This window comes from Mobula hypostoma, chromosome 27, assembly GCF_963921235.1.
Source record: "Mobula hypostoma chromosome 27, sMobHyp1.1, whole genome shotgun sequence".
NCBI lineage: Eukaryota > Metazoa > Chordata > Chondrichthyes > Myliobatiformes > Myliobatidae > Mobula > Mobula hypostoma.
Genome location: NC_086123.1, coordinates 3,634,694 through 3,654,848, shown reverse-complemented (window position 1 = coordinate 3,654,848; position 20,155 = coordinate 3,634,694). Strand labels below are relative to the sequence as shown.

At 43.6% G+C, this 20,155-nt stretch overlaps 1 protein-coding gene across 5 annotated transcripts in view; it reads left to right on the top strand.

Annotated features, from left to right (window-relative positions):
- The window catches only part of LOC134338510 (solute carrier family 2, facilitated glucose transporter member 11-like), a 44,355-nt gene that overhangs the window by 8,560 nt on the left and 15,640 nt on the right, over window positions 1–20,155 (top strand). For all 5 annotated transcript variants that reach the window (XM_063034376.1, XM_063034377.1, XM_063034378.1 and 2 more), the window contains 5 exons: window positions 4,688–4,786; window positions 8,377–8,537; window positions 11,506–11,630; window positions 13,578–13,707; window positions 17,389–17,537. In XM_063034376.1, coding sequence (XP_062890446.1) covers window positions 4,688–4,786; window positions 8,377–8,537; window positions 11,506–11,630; window positions 13,578–13,707; window positions 17,389–17,537 — 664 coding nt within the window. The remainder of the gene's footprint in view (window positions 1–4,687; window positions 4,787–8,376; window positions 8,538–11,505; window positions 11,631–13,577; window positions 13,708–17,388; window positions 17,538–20,155) is intronic.

The following is a 20,155-nucleotide window of genomic DNA, read 5'->3' as shown; positions in this document are numbered from 1 at the left end:
GCTGCACTGGACCAGAAAAAGCTCAGCCAGTTCCATCACTGGCACCAGGCTCCCCACCACCAAGGTCAGCTTTAAAGCCAATGCCTCAAAAAGGCGTCATCCATCATTAAAGAACTCCAACACCCAGGACATGCCCTCTTCTCATTGCTACCATCAGGGAGGAAGTACAGGAGCCTAAAGGCAAACACACAACATTAGAGGAACAGCTTCTTCTTCCCTCCACCATCAGATTTCTGAATGATCCAGGAACCCATGAACATTATCTCACTATTTCTGCTCTCATTTGGCATATATATATATTTCTTATTCTAACTTACAGTAGATTTATGTCGTGAACTATACTGCTGCTGAAAAACAACAATTTTACAAAATAAATCAGTGTTAATAAACTTGATTTTGATGAGTTTGCTTGTCTGCTTTCCATTCTGCTCAGAGGTTCTGTGCAATGCAAATGGATTCCTTCATCTTTCTTTCTTCTGTACCAGCCTATGGAATGGGTGAGGTAGAAGTGCCTGGTTTCACAGGAGGAGCTGTTAAAGGTTACAGACTCACCTTGGAAGGGAGATGCGTTAATCAACACGGGCGTCACTCTAGTGAAGTCTCAGCTTTAGTAATTCCCTTGGACTGGAGTCTTCTCAAGAACTTATTAGTTACTTCTTAAATGAAAAGTAGCAAACTATTGACAGAAATGGATTGGAGGAAGTTAACACAGATCTGATGTTTTTGAAACTGTTTGAAATTTAAATTTAAATAATGGTAGAGTGATGCAGCTGGAAACCAGCCCTTTGGCCTACCAAGACCATGCTAACAACCGAGTACCCATTTTTACACACATCATAGCCTAACCCATTTTATCCAACAGAACTTCCCCTATTTGTGCCCCTCAATTTAACTGGAGCCTTTTTGGAGTTCACTGTGTTTGAAGCAGGGGAGGAAAAGACATCAGCCTACAACTATTTTGTTGGGCCTAGCGACAACCCATCCCTAAACACAAGCATCTTGCCTTTGAGCCTGGAGACATATCCTCACTGGCCTGCTCTTCAATTACTGCTCAACCAGCCTCAGTCACCCTACAGAAACCCACCACTTAACTCATTCCTTTGAGGAATTTGGGGAGTTCCTTTCTGGAAGAAGACTTGCTGATGAGAATCCTGCTTTAGATGAGACCCTAGAGGTGATTAAGCTGGTGTACAATGTAACCTTTAGAATGTATAACATAGAACATTACAGTGCCGTACAGGCCCTTCGGCCTATGATCTTGTGCTGACCTTGTAACCTACCCTTAGATCAATCTAACCCTTCCCTCCTACATAGGCCTCCATTTTTCTATCATCCATGTACCTATCTAAGGGTTTCTTCAATGTCCCTAATGTATCTGTGTCCACCACCACCCTTAGCTGGGTGTTCCACACACCCACCATTCTCAGTGTAAAGAACATCGCCCTGCACTTCCCTCTGATCATCTTAAAATTATAACCCCTTGAATTTCGACCCTGTGAGAAAGTCTCTGCCTATCGACTTGATCTATGCTTCCTGTACTCTTCTATATCTCTATCAAGTGAGCTCTTATTTTCCTTCGCTCCAAAGAGAAACGCTTAGCTTGCGCATCCTCTCCTCTCTAATCCAGGCAGCATCCTGGGGAATCTCTTCTGGGCGGCAGTGTTAGCTGTGAGGAGGATGCTAAGAGAATGCAGGGTGACTTGGATAGGTTGGGTGAGTGGGCAAATTCATGGCAGATGCAATTTAACGTGGATAAATGTGAGGTTATCCACTTTGGTGGCAAGAACAGGAAAACAGATTATTATCTTAATGGTGGCCGATTAGGAAAAGGGGAGGTGCAACGAGACCTGGGTGTCATTATACACCAGTCATTGAAAGTGGGCATGCAGGTACAGCAGGCGGTGAAAAAGGCGAATGGTATGCTGGCATTCATAGCAAGAGGATTCGAGTATAGGAGCAGGGAGGTTCTACTGCAGTTGTACAAGGCCTTAGTGAGACCACACCTGGAGTATTGTGTGCAGTTTTGGTCCCCTGATCTGAGGAAAGACATTCTTGTCATAGAGGGAGTACAAAGAAGGTTCACCAGATTGATTCCTGGGATGGCAGGACTTTCATATGATGAAAAACTGGATCGACTAGGCTATGAATAGGTTAGGACTTTATTCCCTGGAGCGTAGAAGAATGAGGGGAGATTTGATAGAGGTATATAAAATTATGATGGGTATAGATAGAGTAAATGCAAGCAGGCTTTTTCCACTGAGGCAAGGGGAGAAAAAAACCAGAGGACATGGGTTAAGGGTGGGGGGGGGGGAAGTTTAAAGGGAACATTAAGGGGGGCTTCTTCACACAGAGAATGGTGGGAGTATGGAATGAGCTGCCAGATGAGGTGGTAAATGTGAGTTCTTTTTTAACATTTAAGAATAAATTGGACAGATAGATGGATGGGAGGTGTATGGAGGGATATGGTCCGTGTGCAGGTCAGTGGGACTAGGCAGAAAATGGTTCGGCACAGCCAAGAAGGGCCAAAAGGCCTGTTTCTGTGCTGTAGTTTTTCTATGGTTTCTATGGTTTCTATACTCTCTGGAATTTAGAAGATTGAGGGGGGATCTTATTGAAACGTATAAAATTCTAAAGGGATTGGACAGGCTAGATGCAGGAAGATTGTTCCCGATGTTGGGGAAGTCCAGAACAAGGGGTCGCAGTTTAAGGATAAAGGGGAAGCCTTTTAGGACCGAGATGAGGAAAAACTTCTTCACACAGAGAGTGGTGAATCTGTGGAATTCTCTGCCACAGGAAACAGTTGAGGCCAGTTCATTGGCTATATTTAAGAGGGAGTTAGATATGGCCCTTGTGGCTAAAGGGATCAGGGGGTATGGACAGAAGGCTGGTACAGGGTTCTGAGTTGGATGATCAGCCATGATCATACTGAATGGCGGTGCAGGCTCGAAGGGCCAAATGGCCTACTCCTGCACCTATTGTCTACGGTTCCGTGTTTCTGCACCCTCTCAAAAGCTTCTACATCCTTCCTATCACGAGGCTTCAGACTTGTCATGTTTTAGTCTTGGGATTGATGTTGTTTTGAAAAATCTTATTTAAGTGCAGCAGATGCCGTGAGATAATACAATGACTCTTGAATTAGATGACACAGAAAGAGCCCACTCAATTCAATCCTTTGATAAAGCTTTCCCATAAGTGACAATTCCCTGCTCTATGGTCAAGTATATTTTTTAATGCATTTTTGTTTCTCTTGTCTATATTTTTGAAGTTAAATCTACTCTGTTTTTTCCTTCAAGTCATTTATTTTAGATCTCAGTATTTTATACTGGAGGAAAGCGATGACGAGAGAGCTACTACAGGGATCAGAGTATTCACTGTCTGGATCAATGATCTGGACCAATGATCATATTTCCAGGTTTAATAATGACAATAAACCAGGTGGGATTGTGAGTGCAGAGCACAATTAAAGATTTCAAGAGGATATACGTAGATAAGCTGTCTGTGGTTAAATGGCAAGGGATTGAATAGTTATGATATTCAAAGAGACCTAGACATGATTGTACTCGACACTACAGTCAAAATGTAGGTCCATATGTGATTAGAAGGGCAAATAGTTTGCTAGCCTTTATTGGGAAAGCATTTGATTACAGGAATGAAGAACTATCTTTGTATTTGTCTGTACTTGTAAAGAGCCCTGTGTAAAACCAAGTACAGTTTTGTTCTTACTTCAGAAAGAATTACCTGCCACAGAGAAACACACACAAAATGTTGGTGGAACACAGCAGGCCAGGCAGCATCCATAGGAAGAAGCACAGTCGACTTTTCAGGCCGAGACCCTTCGTCAGACCTGCCATAGAGGGAGTGTGGCAAATTTTCATTGGACTGGCTGTAGGGACAGGAGTCTGTATGAGGAGAGAATGAGTAGATTGGGACTGTACTCTAGAATTTAGAAGGAAGAGAGATTGCTTCAAAATTTACAAATTCATAAAATGACTGACAAGTATCTGATGCAGGTAAGATGTTTCCCAGACTACAGAATGTAGGATACACTTTGAGGATAAGGGAACAAAGATGAGTGAAATGTCTTCACCCAGCAAATCATGAATCTTTATAATTCTGAGGCATTATATCTTTTTTAAATTAGAGATTCATGGACATTAATCAAATTAAGTTCAAAGTTTAAAGTACATTTATCATCGAAGTATGTATACTGTATACAATCTTGAGATTTGTCTTCTTGCAGGCAGCCACAAAACACAGAAACTGCATAGAAACCATTAAAAGCCCCACACATCAAAGACAGTCAAAGACCCAATGTGTGAAAAAAAGAGCAAATTGTGCAGACAATAAAGAAGTAAACAAATAACACACAGAAGATGAACTGCAAAGTGGGTGCAGAGCCACAGAACCAGTTCAGTGCTGAGGCGAGTGGGGTCAGTCCAGGAGTCCAATGTGTGCAGGCTATGGCCACGGATGATTATAAACAGCTTCTTCCCCTCTGCTGTCAGATTCCCGAACGGTCCATGAACCCAAGAACACAACCTCGCTGTTAGGGGTATGAGGAGAGTAATAAGATGGAAGATTTACTGTAACGTTGATGGCTCAATGTGACTAGTTTCAGTGTGTAATTAAGCTTGTATCTTCTTATTTAGTTTTCAGCAATAATCACAACTACTTTTTAAATTCACAGTTTCTGCGAAGCAAGTTTTTCTTGTTCATCTTCGTGGTAGGAATTGGAGGGAGTTTCCAATTTGGATTCAACATATCTGCCATAAATACACCATCAGAGGTAATTTACTGACTCAGTCCGTCCTACGTGCACTCTTACCAACACACCCCACTGCTGCTTACACTACTAATGGTAGGCAACTAAGGAAGGCAACTTTCTGGTTACAATCCAGAGACTCAGAGGTGTTGTGTTCAATCCACCCAAAACACAGGGCTGTTTCCTCACATACTATCAGCAGCAGAAGCTATTGAATTACTGTGATGTCATTAAAAAACAGAGTCAGAATCAGACTTATTGTCAATGGCATATGTCATGACATCTGTTGTTTTGTGGCTGCAGTACAGTGCGAGATATACAAAGTGCAGTAAGTTACAAAAATAAATTAATAATGCAAAAGGGGAATAGTGTGGTGGTCTTGGGTTCGCGGTACCCCGGGTCCATAATGACGGATGCTGCCTTCTTGAGGCCCCACTGTTTGAAGGTGTCCTCAATGGTGGGTATAGTTGGGCCTGAAATGGAAATAGTTGAGTCTACAACAGTCTGCAGCCTCTTTCCATCCCGTGCACTGGAGCTTCCGTACTAGGCAGTCATGCAACCAGTCTGGATGCTCTCCACTGTACGTCTGTAGAAATTTGCTGACAAACCAAACCTCCTCAAACTCCTAATGAACTATAGCTGCCAGTGTACCTTCTACATGTTTTCATCAATATGTTGGGCCCAGGATAGATTCTTTGAGATGTTGCCACCCAGGAACCGGAAGCTGCTCACCTTTTCCACTGTTGGCCCCTCGATGAGGACGGATGGGTGTTCTCCCAATTTCCCCTTCCTGGAGGCCATAATCAGTTCCTTGAGCTTGCTGACGTTGAGCACAAAGTTGCTATTGCAACACTCCTCAAGCAGCTGACCTATCATGCTCCTGTGCCATCCTTGTCACCATCACAGTGGTGTCAATGGCATTTGAGATGGCATGCGGCCTGGCCACATAGTCATGAGTATAGAGAGCGTAAGAGCAGTGGGCTAAGCACAGGTCCACAAGGAGTGCCCACACTGATTGTCAGTATGACTGAAGATGGACTTTGCTTTCTTGAGCCAAGTGTAAAAGGCTACAGAATGTCCTGAATGGGTGGGCATCACCAAGTGCGTCTCGGCAGTGAAAGTCAAGATCAAAGAGAAGCTTATTGTCATGTAGCTCTGAGTGAAATGAAAAACTTACTCACAGCAATATCATAGACACATAGCATCATTTACACTACACTCATAAGAAACACATAAATTACTCACGGAGTTTACAAGAAAGAACACAATCAGAAGTGATAAAACAATGAAATCTGTTGTTGTGCAAAGTGATCCAGGTGGGCATATTGATGTTATACTGAGGCCATGGTTAGGGTTTTGGAAGTCAGTTCAGGATTTAAATGATTGGAGGGAAGTAGGTGTTCTTGAAGCTGATGGTGTGGAACCTCAGGCTTCTGTGTCTCCTGCCCAATAATAGCTGTAAGAAGATGGTATGGGCCAGATGGAGGGGATCCTTGATGGATGCTACCTTCCTGAGACCCTGTAGGTCCTGCTGATGATGGGCAGGGATGTGCCCATGGTGTATTCGTCAGTCTCCCACTCTCTGCTACTTCTTATACATTGGAATTGCCGTACCAAGCTGGGATATAATCAGTCAGGGTACATTGATCTGTACATCTGTAGAAATTTGATGAGAGTGTGTGGTGACACACTGAACCTTGTTAACCTTTTAACGAAGTCAAGACGCTGGCATTTAGGTACTGGGCCCAGGGCAAGGTAGCTCTGGGGACTGAGCTAACCTGCTAGTCCTTTCCAGAAAGAGACAGTGAGAAAACCAACACAAAGAGATAATCACTCCTGATCTTATCGCCTCTGATCTACCTACTGCAGATGCATCTGATCAATACATGATTGCTAGGAGTGACCGGTTTGCTGTGCTTGTGGAAGGATGGTCTTGCCCTCACGCTGAGCTGACCCATCACATCATTGTGCTTTATGGCACCTTCACCAGACGAAATGCCGGGTAACAGTGGAAGGGACAGCTCAGGATGAATGTTCCCATGGCATTGAACTGCAGCAGTTTTGTTCCACCAGGATTTTATTTCCCAGAGGCCATGCAACATTCTCTCTCTCTCTCACACACACACCTTTTGCCATGACTTAACACTAAAGAGCAAATTAAAAACCACTACTCAGCCCCATAATGTGTAGGGAGATTAAATCTCTGAGTCTTACATCAGAGTAGGGATCACTGCTGCTCAGTAACTCATCAGCTTTGTACCAGGTCTGAGGTCTTCATCATCGATCAGATGAAGATTTACCTGGCATATTGAATTTCAATGTCTGTCTTCACTGGTACATGCCTCCTGAGATTCAGGAAGTGGTTCACATATTTCAGGATTGTACCATAACCGTTGTTTGGCCAGAGGTGGTGAATCTGTGGAATTCATTGCCACATACAGCAGTGGAGGCCAAGTCATTGGGTATACTTAAAGCAGAGGTTAAAAAGTTCTTGGTTATTAAGGGTGTCAAAGGTTATGGGGAGAAGATGGTTGAGTGAACTCGGCCTTTTCTCCTTGGAGCGACGGAGGATGAGAGGTGACCTGATAGAGGTGTATAAGATGATGAGAGGCATTGATCGTGTGGATAGTCAGAGGCTTTTTCCCAGGGCTGAAATGGCTAACACAAGAGGACACAGTTTTAAAGTGCTTGGAAGTAGGTACAGAAGAGATGTCAGGGGTAAGTTTTTTATGCAGAGTGGTGAGTGTGTGGAATGGGCTGCCGGCAACGGTGGAGGAGGCAGATACAATAGGGTCTTTTAAGAGACTCCTGGATAGGTACATGGAGCTTAGAAAAATAGAGGGCTATGGGTAACCCTAGGTAATTTCTAAGGTAAGGGCATGTTTGGCACAGCTTTGTGGGCCGAAGGACCTGTATTGTGCAGTAAGTTTTCTATGTTTCTATGTTTCTAAGATAGAAGAATAGTGTTGAAAAGGATAATAAATTAGCCATGATGGAATGGTGGAGCAGAGTCAATGGGCCAAATAGCTTAATTCTGCTCCTATGTCTTATATAATCTTACGAAATTATTCTCAGAAGTCAGTGTGATATAACAGAAGCTGGGTGGTAGAGATCTTTGTCAAGAAGATATTGAAATTCAGTGACATTTGCTGTCAGAATGATCTTATGTACAGACATTCCTGTACCTAGCATCTCTCCGTGTACACACAATCAATCGATGTATGTAAGCTACCTTATGTAATTATATTTATCGTGTAATTTTATTATTGCATTCTTTATATCAGTGTGTTTTATATATGCTGCATCGGCTCCGGAGTATCAAATATTTCATTCCCCTTTACACGTGTGTACCGGAAATCACATGAAGCAATCCTGAATTTAATTTAGTAAATGCAAATAAAATGTTACAGATGCTGGAAATCTGAAATAAGAACTGGAAATGTTGGAAATGCCCAGCAGGTCAGGCAGCATCTGTTTTTAACCTGAGACATAAACTTCACTTCTGCTACTATTACACTTTCTCTTTGTAACACTCTCACCAATAATCATTGTATCTGTAATTGTACTGATGCCTGACACTGAGTGTGATTTTCTGTGTTAATCCATTCCTCCAGTTTATTAAGAGCTTCACCAATGAAACTTGGATTCATCGGTATGAAACTCCTCTGCAGGAATACTCACTGATGCTCCTTTGGTCTTTCATTGTATCCGTGTACCCGGTTGGAGGGCTGGTCGGAAGCCAAGTTGCTGCAGTTTTAACTGTGAAGTTTGGAAGGTGGGAACAGCGGCAAAGTGCCTATGTAACATAGAACATAGAATATTATAGTACAGTGCAGCCTACAATGTATCGCTGACCTTTTAACCCACTCCAACGTCAATCTAACCCCTCCCTCCCACACAGCCTTCCATTTTTCTATCATCCATGTTCCTGTCCAAGAGTTTCTTAAATACCTCTAAAGCCTCTGTCTGTAGCACCACCCTTGGGAGAGTGTTCCATGCACCCACCACACTCTGTATAAAATACTTACCTCTGACATCCCCCCCCCCATACTTTCTGCCAATCACTTTACAATTATATACCCAGGTATCAGCCATTTGCACCCTGGGGAAAAGTCTCTAACTGTCCGCTCGGTCTGTGCCTCTTATCATCTTGTACACCCCTATCGAGTCATCTCTCATCCTCCTTCGCTCCAAAGAGAAAATCCCTAGCTAGCTCAGACTTTCCTTATCGAGCATGCTCTTCAATCCAGGCAGCGTCCTGGTAAGTCTCCTCCGTACCTTCTCTAAAGCTTCCACCTCAATCCTATACTGTAATGAGGTGATCAGAAAGTGTGGTCTAACCAGGGTTTTATAGAGCTGAAACATTACCTTTCGGCACTTGAACTCAACCCCCCAACTAATGATGGACAACACACCATACACCCTCTTAACCACCCTATCAACTTGCATGGAAACTTTGAGGGATTTATGAACATGGACCCTAAGATCCACATGTAGTTAGCTGTGAAACTATGCACACTGAATTTGTCTCATTTTACAACCTACTCTAAACAGAAAATAATTACTTTTAATAGGGGTGCACTCTGTATTTGCGAACTTGAGGATAAAACACAGAAAGTTAAGTGGCAATAACTCAGGGGAGCAAATGAAGTCAAATTAATAGCGCTGATAGGATAGACATTGAAACTTGGAGGGACCGATTACAATCTGTGATTGGGATGGAGACGTTGAGTGTTTGGAACTGAAGAAATTGATGTACTGGATTGAATTGGAGGAGTAGATTTTATAAGGATTATACAACACATACACACACAGACGTGTGTGTGTGTGTGTGTGTGTGTGTGTGTGTGTGTGTGTGTGTGTGTGTGTTTGTGTATATACAGTATACATACTCAATGGCCACTTTATTAGATACACCTGTACACCTGCTCGTCACTGCAAATATCAAATCAGCCAATCATGTGGCCGCAACTCGATGCATAAAAGCATACAGACATGGTCAAGAGGTTCAGTTGTTGTTCAGACCAAGCACCAGAGTGGTGAAGAAATGTGATCTAAGTGACTAGACTGTGGAAAGATTGTTGGCGCCAGACAGGGTGGTTTGAGTATCTCAGAAACTGTTGACCTTCCCGGACTTTCATGCGCAACGGTCTCTAGTGTTTACAAAGAACGGCGTGATAAACAAGTCACCCACTGAGCAGAAGTTGTGTGAGAAAGTCAGAGGTTCCAGCTGACAGGAAGGTGACAGTAGCCCAACATTATCACCTGTTACAACAGTGGTGTACAGAAGAGCATCTCTGAATGCACAACACATCACGCCTTGGAGTGGATGGGACACAGCAGCAGAAGGCCACAAACAGACACTCGATAGCCACTTATTGTGGTCCAGGAGGAACCACTGAGTGTCTATACTTTTGGAGGGCAGAAATCACTGACGAATCTCTGTGTGAACAGTCCGTTTGACGGAGTGTATGTGGGGTGGCTTGATAAATAGAGATTGGAGGTGATAGGAAGGATACACCAAGGGGCTGGAGATGAAGAGAGATAAGAGTTAGATTGTCATAACATCTGAGGAATTGGTGAGACAGTGACAGGCTGAATACAGAACATAGAAGATTACAGCACAGGAATAGGCCACTTGGCCCAGAATGTTGTGCCAAACTGGCAAAAAAACAAATTAAAAACACCCAAGCACTAACCCCTCCTCCCTACACAATGTCCATATCACTCCACCTATCCAAACATCTCTTAAAAGCCTCTAATGTATTTGCCTCTACCACCAGACCAGGCAGCGCCTTCCAAGAGTCCATGACTCTCTGAGAAAAAAAACTTATCCCCTTGAACCTACCCCCTCACCTTCAATGCATGCCCTCTGGTAATAGACGCTTCAATTCTGGGGAACAGATACTCCCTGTCCACTCTATCTATGCCTCTCATAATCTTGTAAACCCTCTATCAGATCTCCCCTCAGTTTCCGGCGCTCCAGAGAAAACAACCCAAGTTTGTCCAGCCTCTCGTGATAACATATGCCCTCTAAAACCGGACAGCATCTTAGTAAACTCCTTCAACACCCTCTCCATCATTCTTCCCAGAGCCGGGCACCCAGAACTCCATACAATACTCCAGATGGAGCCTAACCAGGGTTCCATAAAGTTGCACCATACCCTCCTGACTTTTGAATTCAGTGCCTTGATTAATAAAAGCAAGTATTCCATAAGCCCTCTTCACCACCCTATCGACTGGGACAAGCAGTCATTTTCACAATGGGCATGAATATCTGGAGGAGGTGTGTCAGAGCGAGGTATTCTAAACTGATGGTAGATACAACAGCTATCTCGATCCGTCTCTAAGTTAACCAAAGGTGAACAATAATATTGTTGGAGGTCTGTGGGTTTGCAGAAAATTACTGCCACTGGTTAACCAGGTGAATCTGGCTTTCAAGTAAATTTGCCTGATAATGAATGATTTTAATTAATCTCTTAGGCTTAACAAAGATGAAGGCATTAAGTAGCATTTACTCCAAATGGAATAATTGAAGTGGTGACTGATATCAGCTGTTTATGAGTGACACTTGTCCATTGCTCTCTGTTTTAATTGCTCCTTAATGGTTCAATGCATAGAGCATACACCTGGGATAATCCTGCCTTTTAAAGTGAAGGAGATAATTTGCCTTTTGCTATTACTTTGGACATCTTGTAATTATTTCGTATATATTTACATAAGCTCATTCATTTGTGTTTCAGGAAGAAATGCCTGCTGTGTAATAATGTTGTGGCAATTGGTTCTGCACTAATAATGGCATTTAGCAGGACGTCAAGGTCATTTGAGATGATTGTGGTGGGAAGATTCCTGTATGGAATTAGCACAGGTAATGCTAATATATATTGTTTACAGTTCTAAAGTACATTATCTTCAGAAAGTAAAATAATAGCCATCAAATGTTGGGCAATTCAGTTTCAACCATCACCGAAGACCTCAGAGCCACACTGCTGGATTGCAACATAGTGAGAAATGGCACTTCAACCTTTCTGAATAAAGAATCTTTTAAATGGATTTAGGGAGCACATTGAATGGGCATCAGGGGTTTTGGTGGGGAGAAGGTACTCACATAATCACATAGGATCTCAAGGGTGGACTTTCAAACATGACAATGATTTGGATGATGGAATTGATGGCTTTGTTGTGAAGTTTGCAGGTGATATGAAGATAGGTGGAGGGGCAGGTAGTTTTGAGGAAGTAGAGAGGCTACAGAAGGACTTAGATTAGGAAAATGAGCAAAGAAATGGCAGATGAAAGAAAGTGTCATGGTCATGCACTTTGGTAGAAGAAATGAAAGGGTTGACTATTTTCTAAATGGAGAGAAAATACAAAAAACTAAGGTGCAAAGGGATGTGGAAGTCCTTGTGCAAGATTCCCTTTGTAGGTTGAGTCTGTGGTGAGAAAGGCAAATACAATGTTAGCATTCATTGGAAGAGGACTAGAACATAAAAGCAAGGATGTAATGTTGAGACTTTATAAAGCACTGTTGGGGCCTCACTTGGAAAATTGTGAGCTGTTTTGGGCCCCTTATCTTACAAAGGAAGTGGTGAAACTGGAGAGGATTCAAAGGAGATTCATGACAATGATTCCAGGGTTAAACGACTTGTCATAGGTGGAGTGATTGATGGCTTGGGGCCTGTATTCTTAGGAATTCAGAAGAATGAGGGGCGACCTCATAGAAACCTATCAAATGTTGAAAGGCCTTGATAGAGTGGATGTGGAGAGGATGTTTCCTATGGTGGGAGAGACTAAAACCAGAGCACACAGCCTCAGATTAGAGGGACATCCTTTTAGATGGAGATGATGAGGAATTTCTTTAGCCACAGGGTGGTGAATCCGTGGAATTCTTTTCCATAGGCAGGTGTGGAGGCCAAGTTTGTATGTATATTTAAGCCAGAGGTTGATATATTCTTGATTGGTCAGGGCATGAAGGGATACGGGGAGAAGGCAGGAGATTGGGGCTGAGAGGGAAATTGGATCAGCCCTGATGAAATGGCAGAGCAGACTCAATGGGCCGAATGACCTAATTCTGCTGTCATAGAAACATAGAAAATAGGTGCAGGAGTAGGCCATTCGGCCCTTCGAGCCTGCACGTCCATTCAGTATGATCATGGCTGATCATCCAACTCAGAACCCAGCCTTCCCTCCATACCCCCTGACCCCTGTAGCCACAAGGGCCGTATCTAACTCCCTCTTAAATATAGCCAATGAACTGGCCTCAACTGTTTCCAGTGGCAGAGAATTCCACAGATTCACCACTCTCTGTGTGAAGAAGTTTTTCCTCATCTCGGTCCTAAAAGGCTTCCCCTTTATCCTCAAACTGTGACCCCTCGTTCTGGACCTCCCCAACATCGCGAACAATCTTCCTGCATCTAGCCTGTCCAATCCCTTTAGGATCTTATACGTTTCAACCAGATCCCCCCTCAATCTTCTAAATTCCAACGAGTACAAGCCCAGTTCATCCAGTCTTTCTTCATATGTCTTTCTTCTTTCTCTCATATCTTATGGTTTTATGACCGCAGGATTTTCAAACTGAACCTCTGGACAAGGAGTCATTTTCATTCTGGGCATGAAATTGCAGAGACTGGTCAATTTCCCTGGTGGGTGTTCACCTCCATAGGCCAGTTTGATGCTTGATTGGAAAAACAACAATCTACCCCTTTCAGCACATTTAACAATATCAAATTCCTCTTGAACCCTTAAACACCAATGAACTGGTGGCACTGTCACTCATCAATGCTGATCTACCCTTCGCTCTTCTGTCTCTTTTTATAAGGCCTTGGAGTGGTTGCTCACGGCTTGTACCTGGGAGAAACAGCACCAAAAGAAATGCGAGGAGCTGTGTGTCTGACCCGCGCCGTATTTAATGCCATTGGGAAGTCGATGGGATTGATAGTCGGGCTCAGGTATGATTACATTAGCTAACCATCCACTATAATCTTGCTTGACTTGTTCACTTGCAAATCAAGCAATGCAGACCTTCATCACGGACCGAGCGCTTGCAATTCCTAAGGCCGAATACGATTAGCGTTCACGTGTTGGGGGCAGAGGTGGCAATGCAGAAGCTAAGAAGAGTAGAGTTGATTAGGTAATTCCATATTAGTCATACATGCACACGTATGAATGGCTGGCAGTGATCTTATGCTCTTCTTTAAGCTATAAGTTTGGGGAAGTGAATGAGGTGTCCAGAGAGGGGCAACACCTCTGGTGAAGGGGCTTGTCATGTCCATTCTGGGGCAGCTCACTCACCTTTGGCCCCCACCAGACACTCATCTCTCTCCTGTGGCTCCAAGTAGCTGTTTGCATGTGACAGCAGCCACATCCCAGTACATTGCTTCAACAGGCAAGCTGAACCAGGTAAGGGAAGCCAGCAGGCCTCAGGTTCTGGTGAGACAGGGACATACCTGTCCTATCACGTGAAATCAGCTCCGGCAAACTGTGTGGATTAGATCAACAGTGATTTCCTATGGCCAGGAAGGTGATTCTGCAGTGCTCCGTGGAGAGAGAAGGACACGACAAGGCATAGAAGAAGTCATGGTCGTCTACTGCAGCCGAGGAAGAGCCCGGTTTTTGATGACTACTCATACCACTAGGCCCAGACTTCCGAAGGAGTGGAACTGTTCCAGTGCAACGGCTTATCCTCTTAAAAACTGTCCCGCACAGCTCTCCCATGTTGTTGGATATGATGGACACTCAACAGAATTGTTTTTGAGAAATTGTTCTTTTTGATTGGACAGGTTTTTATCATTTCTATTTCCTCCACTCTTTACTGTTGGATTAGGGGGTAGAATTATTATTTTCCTTTTATTTTTCTTGTAGTTTAACTTTCCTATGCTTATATTTTTATATAATTATCTGCCCTATATACATGAATTGTTCAGTGATTTTTTTTTCCCAGTAATTACAATTGCTGCTTCTGTATTTTTCTAGAAACTTCCTAGTTTTCAGTAGCAGGTGGCATGCTTCTTGAATCTGGCTATTTTATAGGTTAATTGTTAACAATGAAATTTTGTTATCTCTTGTCTGAAGTTGAGATGCCCACGGCTGCTTTCTCCTTGGTTCTCTCAGCTCCTCTTTCTTGTTCATTTTCCACTCTTGTAACACTTCATAAAGTGATCCATAAAGAATAAGCTTTATGCCTCATTCTTGTCTTCTGGAAAGCATCAGGATCGAACATTACCTGGACTCTGTTTCCTGATGCTGTCGGTGGTATGGTAGGTGTTGCAAGGAATCATTCTGTCCTGCTTGTTCTCATTGCCTGTTGTGGAGTTGTCAGTAAGTATCGTGATGGTACAGACCCGTACCGGAGGAAAAGGAAAACTTTGCGCCAGCTCACCTTGTCGTGGTGGAGAGGCTTGTGGGTTCCTGAGATCCCGAGATCGATGCAGTCTGAAGTTTAGGCATCTGGTGCGTGGTCCTGGTAGGGTCACACATGGCAGTAGGGTCAAGGCAGAGGTTCCAGACATAGTGATCCAGCCATGATCTCAGTGGTGGAGCTGGTGGGAGATGATGACACATCACAATGGCAGTGAACGGTCCCCAACCGACTCGCAATCCATGCCACTTGACCCCGATCTGTCAAGGACCGTATGGTGCTGCCCGTGCATCAGCCTCCCCATGTTAAACAAATTCACGCACAGTTGTCCTCCATTAAGTGATACTTGTATATCCCATCCCATAGAATACCTTCTAATAACTTTCCCACTACTGATGACAGACTCGCCAGCCTTACTCAGAGAGTGTAGTTGTGTGGAATGAGCTTCCAGCAGAAGTGGTTGAGGCAGGTTTGATGTTGCCATTTAAAGTTAAATTGGATAGATACATGGACAGGAAAGGAATGGAGGGTTATGGGCTGAGTGCAGGTCGGTGGGACTAGGGTAAGAGTTCGGCATGGACTAGAAGGGCCGAGATGGCCTGTTTCCGTGCTGTAATTGTTATATGGTTATAATTTCCTGGTTTCTGTTTAGAGCCTTTCTTAAACAGCAGAACAACATTGGCTCTCCTCCAATCTTCTGGTACCTCTCCTGTCACTAAGAATGATTTAAATATCTGTACTGGGTCCACGGCAATTTATGCACTTGCCTCCAGTAGGGCCTGAGGGAACACCTGGTCAGACTCTGGGGATTTATCCACCCTGATCTGCCTCAGGACAGCAAACACCTCCTCCTCTGTAATCCGTACAGGGTCCATGAAGTTGATACCACCTTGCCTCACTTCTGTAGACTCTGTGTCCGTCTCCTGAGTAAATACAGATGTAAAAAAGTATTTAAGATTCCCCCCAACTCTTTTGGCTCCACACATGGATAACCATTCTGATTTTCCAGAGCAAAATTTAGAAGGCCTCCCACTTACAAGGTACACATTTGCCAGAAATCAGCCTGTCCCAATCCTCGCTTATCAGATTATTTCTGATACCATCAGATTTAGCCTTTCTCCAATTTAGAATCTCAGCCCTCAGACCAGACATTTCTTTTTGCATATTTACCTTGAAATTAATGGCATTATGATCTCTAGATGCAAAGTGTTCCCCTACACAAGCTTTTGTCACCGGCCCTGTCTCATTCCCTAATAGCACACTCTCTCGTTGGGACTCCTACGAACTGATTAAGGAAACTTTCCTGAACATGTGGCAAGCTCTATCCTATCTATTCGTTTTACAGTATAGCATTGTTCTGATTGAAATTTTCTTCAATGTGACTACAGATGAGAGTTTGCCGGGAGACGTTAGACTGTCTCTGCCCCAAACGCTAATGAGTGAAGGACATAGCAGTCATGTTTAATAGGAAGCCATTCTTCATGTTGTGCTTTCCTATCATGTAGAATGAAAGTACCAGGGCAACGGTTATGATTTAGGTGAGGTTCACTAACTTATCAAATGGCAAACGTTACCAAGAACAACGGTGTGACTGAACAGGAGATTGGTCCCTCCTCTGCAATGCCCTTTGAACAGCAGTGGGCCAAGTGAGGTGACCATCATAGAATCGCAGAGCACTACAGTTCTGAAACAGTCCCTTTGGCCCATCGAATCTGTGCTGAAACAGCTGGGTACTCGAGTAGCCATTTGCTGGTTGTGGTGCAGAGGATCCAAGTCCAAGTGTGCGTGATGCTGGCACTCTGTGTTGGTCTGTTCGAGCTTCTGTTGACTTGGCCTGGATTTTTCCTCCTTCCCCTGTAGGGGCTTTGTGCTCTGCCAACCCACCCCACCTACAATAGCTGACCTTTAATACAAAGAGGCTGTGGGCACATGGAGTTTGAGGATTCCACAGCATGCGGATAAATGTAGAATGTGTGTATGTATTGCTGTTGGCTTCCCTGTATAACTGTGTGCTGGAATTGCTTAATAGGTGTGACTTGTGTTCATTTAACATGACATTCCAAAACTGGTCTAAGTTTTGAGGTGCTAGCCAATCATTACTCTTCATTCTTAGCTATGGGAGCTTGGAGTACACAAATTGGCAGCTGGTTTTCCTATATTCCAAACTGAGACAATAATTCTTTAGCTGTAAAGTGTTTCAGGTTGCAAAAGATACTATGCTATGGAGTTTTGGATCAGTACAGAGCTAATCCCCTCTTATATTCTGTCCCAGGGAACTTCTAGGTGATGAAAACAAGTGGCATTTATTATTGGCCTTCAGTGGGTTGCCTGCTTTAATTCAGCTCATCACCCTCCCCTGGTTTCCAGAGAGTCCCAGGTATCTACTCATAGAGAAAGGAAGCAGAGCTCTCTGCATTGATGGTAAGTGAAGAGCATGTTGGCCAGGCCTACACGATGACCAATCTTCCATTGGTTACTCTCCTTCAATTAGTGCTGTGATGTTTCCCCATCTACTATGAGGGTGCAGTGATGTAAGCTAATTCAGACTATAAGACAGTAAGACACAGGAGCAGAATTAGCCATTCAGCCCACCGATTCTGCTCCACCATTCAATCATGGAACATTCTCTTGCCTTCTCCCCATAGCTTTGATCAAGAACCTAGAACAACACTGGAGGAACTCAGCAAATCAGGCAGTATGTAGGTGGGAAAGGAGCTCATCACAGGCTCAAAGCATCAAACCTGCCAGCCCAGATATCCAAGTGCATGACTTCTGATGGTGGGTTACAGTTCCCAGAGTAAAGGTTGAGATTAGGGTGATTTTCACTGTCAGGCATAGGAATATCTCTCTATGATGCTCAATTAACAAGTGTTTTTGCCATACTCTCAAGGTCAAAGAAATGGATGCAGGATAAATGTTCAGCTGGGGGATTAAAGCAACTCACGTGTTTCTAAAGATAATGTGGGTAAAGGCAGACTGTGGTCTATTCCAGGAGGTGTATATAAGTAGATTGTTGCCTTCTCTAGGAGGGGGTGATTTTTGACATGACATACTTCAGTCACAGACTTCCTCATTGAGGCTGAGTCATCTCACACCCTGCGTCCTCTATCAGGACCAAGAACACAAATCTGTTGCTGCTAACACTCATCTTGTTGTTTCGTTGCTTTGCTTGTTGTGTTCTGTGTTGTTCCACCAAAGGATTGTGGAGATGCCACGTTGGCATCAGAATGTGTGGTCACACTTAGCACATCCCCAGGTTGTATTGGTGGTTAATGCAAATGACACATTTCACTGTATGTCTCAATAAATCAATCTAAATCTGAGCCTGAATCAGGAGTACTTTGCAACCCCCATACACTGCAGGAGTGCCTTCTCTGCTCTATTTTCAGCAGCTGCTATACTAAAATCCAGAATTGTGCTCGGTCTAAATTATGGGGATGATTCGACAGACACAAAATCTTCACCGGTTAATCCTTTGTTTCAATAGAACAACAAGCTTTCCCTCAAAGTCAGCAAAACAAAAAGGCTGGTTACTTACTTCAGGAAGGGGGTGATGCACCATCAATTACTCCAAAAGACTGGAAGTAGAGTAAATACTGAAAGGCTTTTATAGCAGTAAAATGTGACCTCCACCATGCTGAGTATCTGCCCCTGGACTGAGAGGAGGAGCATGGCACAATCGCCTTTATTCAGGGGTCTGTAGGAGGAGCCACAGGGGCAGTCAGCAGAGGGGTGTGTCCAGACAGTTAACCCAGTTACAACATATATATAACATATATAACATGCTCCTGTTTACATCAAAGGTGCTGAGGTGGAGATAGCTGAGTTCCTAGGTGTACATGCTAGGCTTAGCTAGTCATGATCCAGCGGCATGCACTCCACCAGCTCCTCTAGCTCCTCAGGTTTTATAATGCACCATAGAAAGCATCCTACCTGATGCACGTGGCAACTGCTCTGCCCAAGACAGCAAGAAACTGTGGACATGTAAAGGCAAGAGATTCTGCAGATGCTGGAATCCAGATTAACACACACAATGTGCTGGAGGAACTCAGCAGGCCAGGCAGCATCTATAGAGAGAAACAAAAGTTGATCTTGTTTCAGGCCAAGACCTGATGAAGGGTCTCAGCCTGAAACGCTGACATTTTATTCCTTTCCATTGATGTTGCCTGACCTGTTGAGTTCCTCCAGCATTTTGTGTGTGTTACTGGAGAAACTGTGATCATAACTTAATGAATCATAAAAAGCATGCTCCTCCCCAGTGACTCTGTCTACAATTCTCACTTCCTCAGTAAAACAGCCAAAAATATTCAAAGTTTGCACACCTGCCCCAAATATTCTCTCATCTTCTCTGTCCCCCACCACCAAATCAACTTAATGATCTAGATGGATGACATGCAAGACAGAGCTTCCCTCTCTAGCTCAGTACATGTCACAATAATGGACCAATTACCCAATTACTAAGATTTTTGTCAGACCTGGATATAAATAACTCAAAGTCACTTTGCCAAATTTGACAAGTGTTTTTGTATTTTTAAAACAAAGAATTAATTAGGTGCCGCAGTAGTGTAGCGGTTAGCGCAACGCCATCACTGCTTGGAGGTCAGGGTTCAAAGTTAATTTCTGACACTGTCTGTTAAAGAGTTTGCAAGTCCTTCCTGTGAGCGTGTGGGTTATCTTTGGGTGCTCCTGTTTCCTCCCATGTTCCAAAGACATACTGGTTAGTAGGTTAATTGGTTATTGTAAATTGTCCTGTGAGTAGGCCAGGGTTAAACAGGTGGGTTGCTGGGTGGTGTGGTTCATTGGTCATTGTAAATTGTCCTGTGATCAGGCTAGGGTTAAACAGGCGGGTTTCTGGGTGGTGCACTAGAAGAGCCTGGTCTGCTCTGTATCGCTAAATAAATTAAAATAACAAGGTCTGGCTTTTCCTATCAATTCCTGTCAAACCTACCAGTAGAAAGTCAGTGACCAGATTATAAACAATTGTCAAATCAATGAGGAGGTAGTTAGTCATTCAGGAATGTCTTACTCACTGTGTGAAA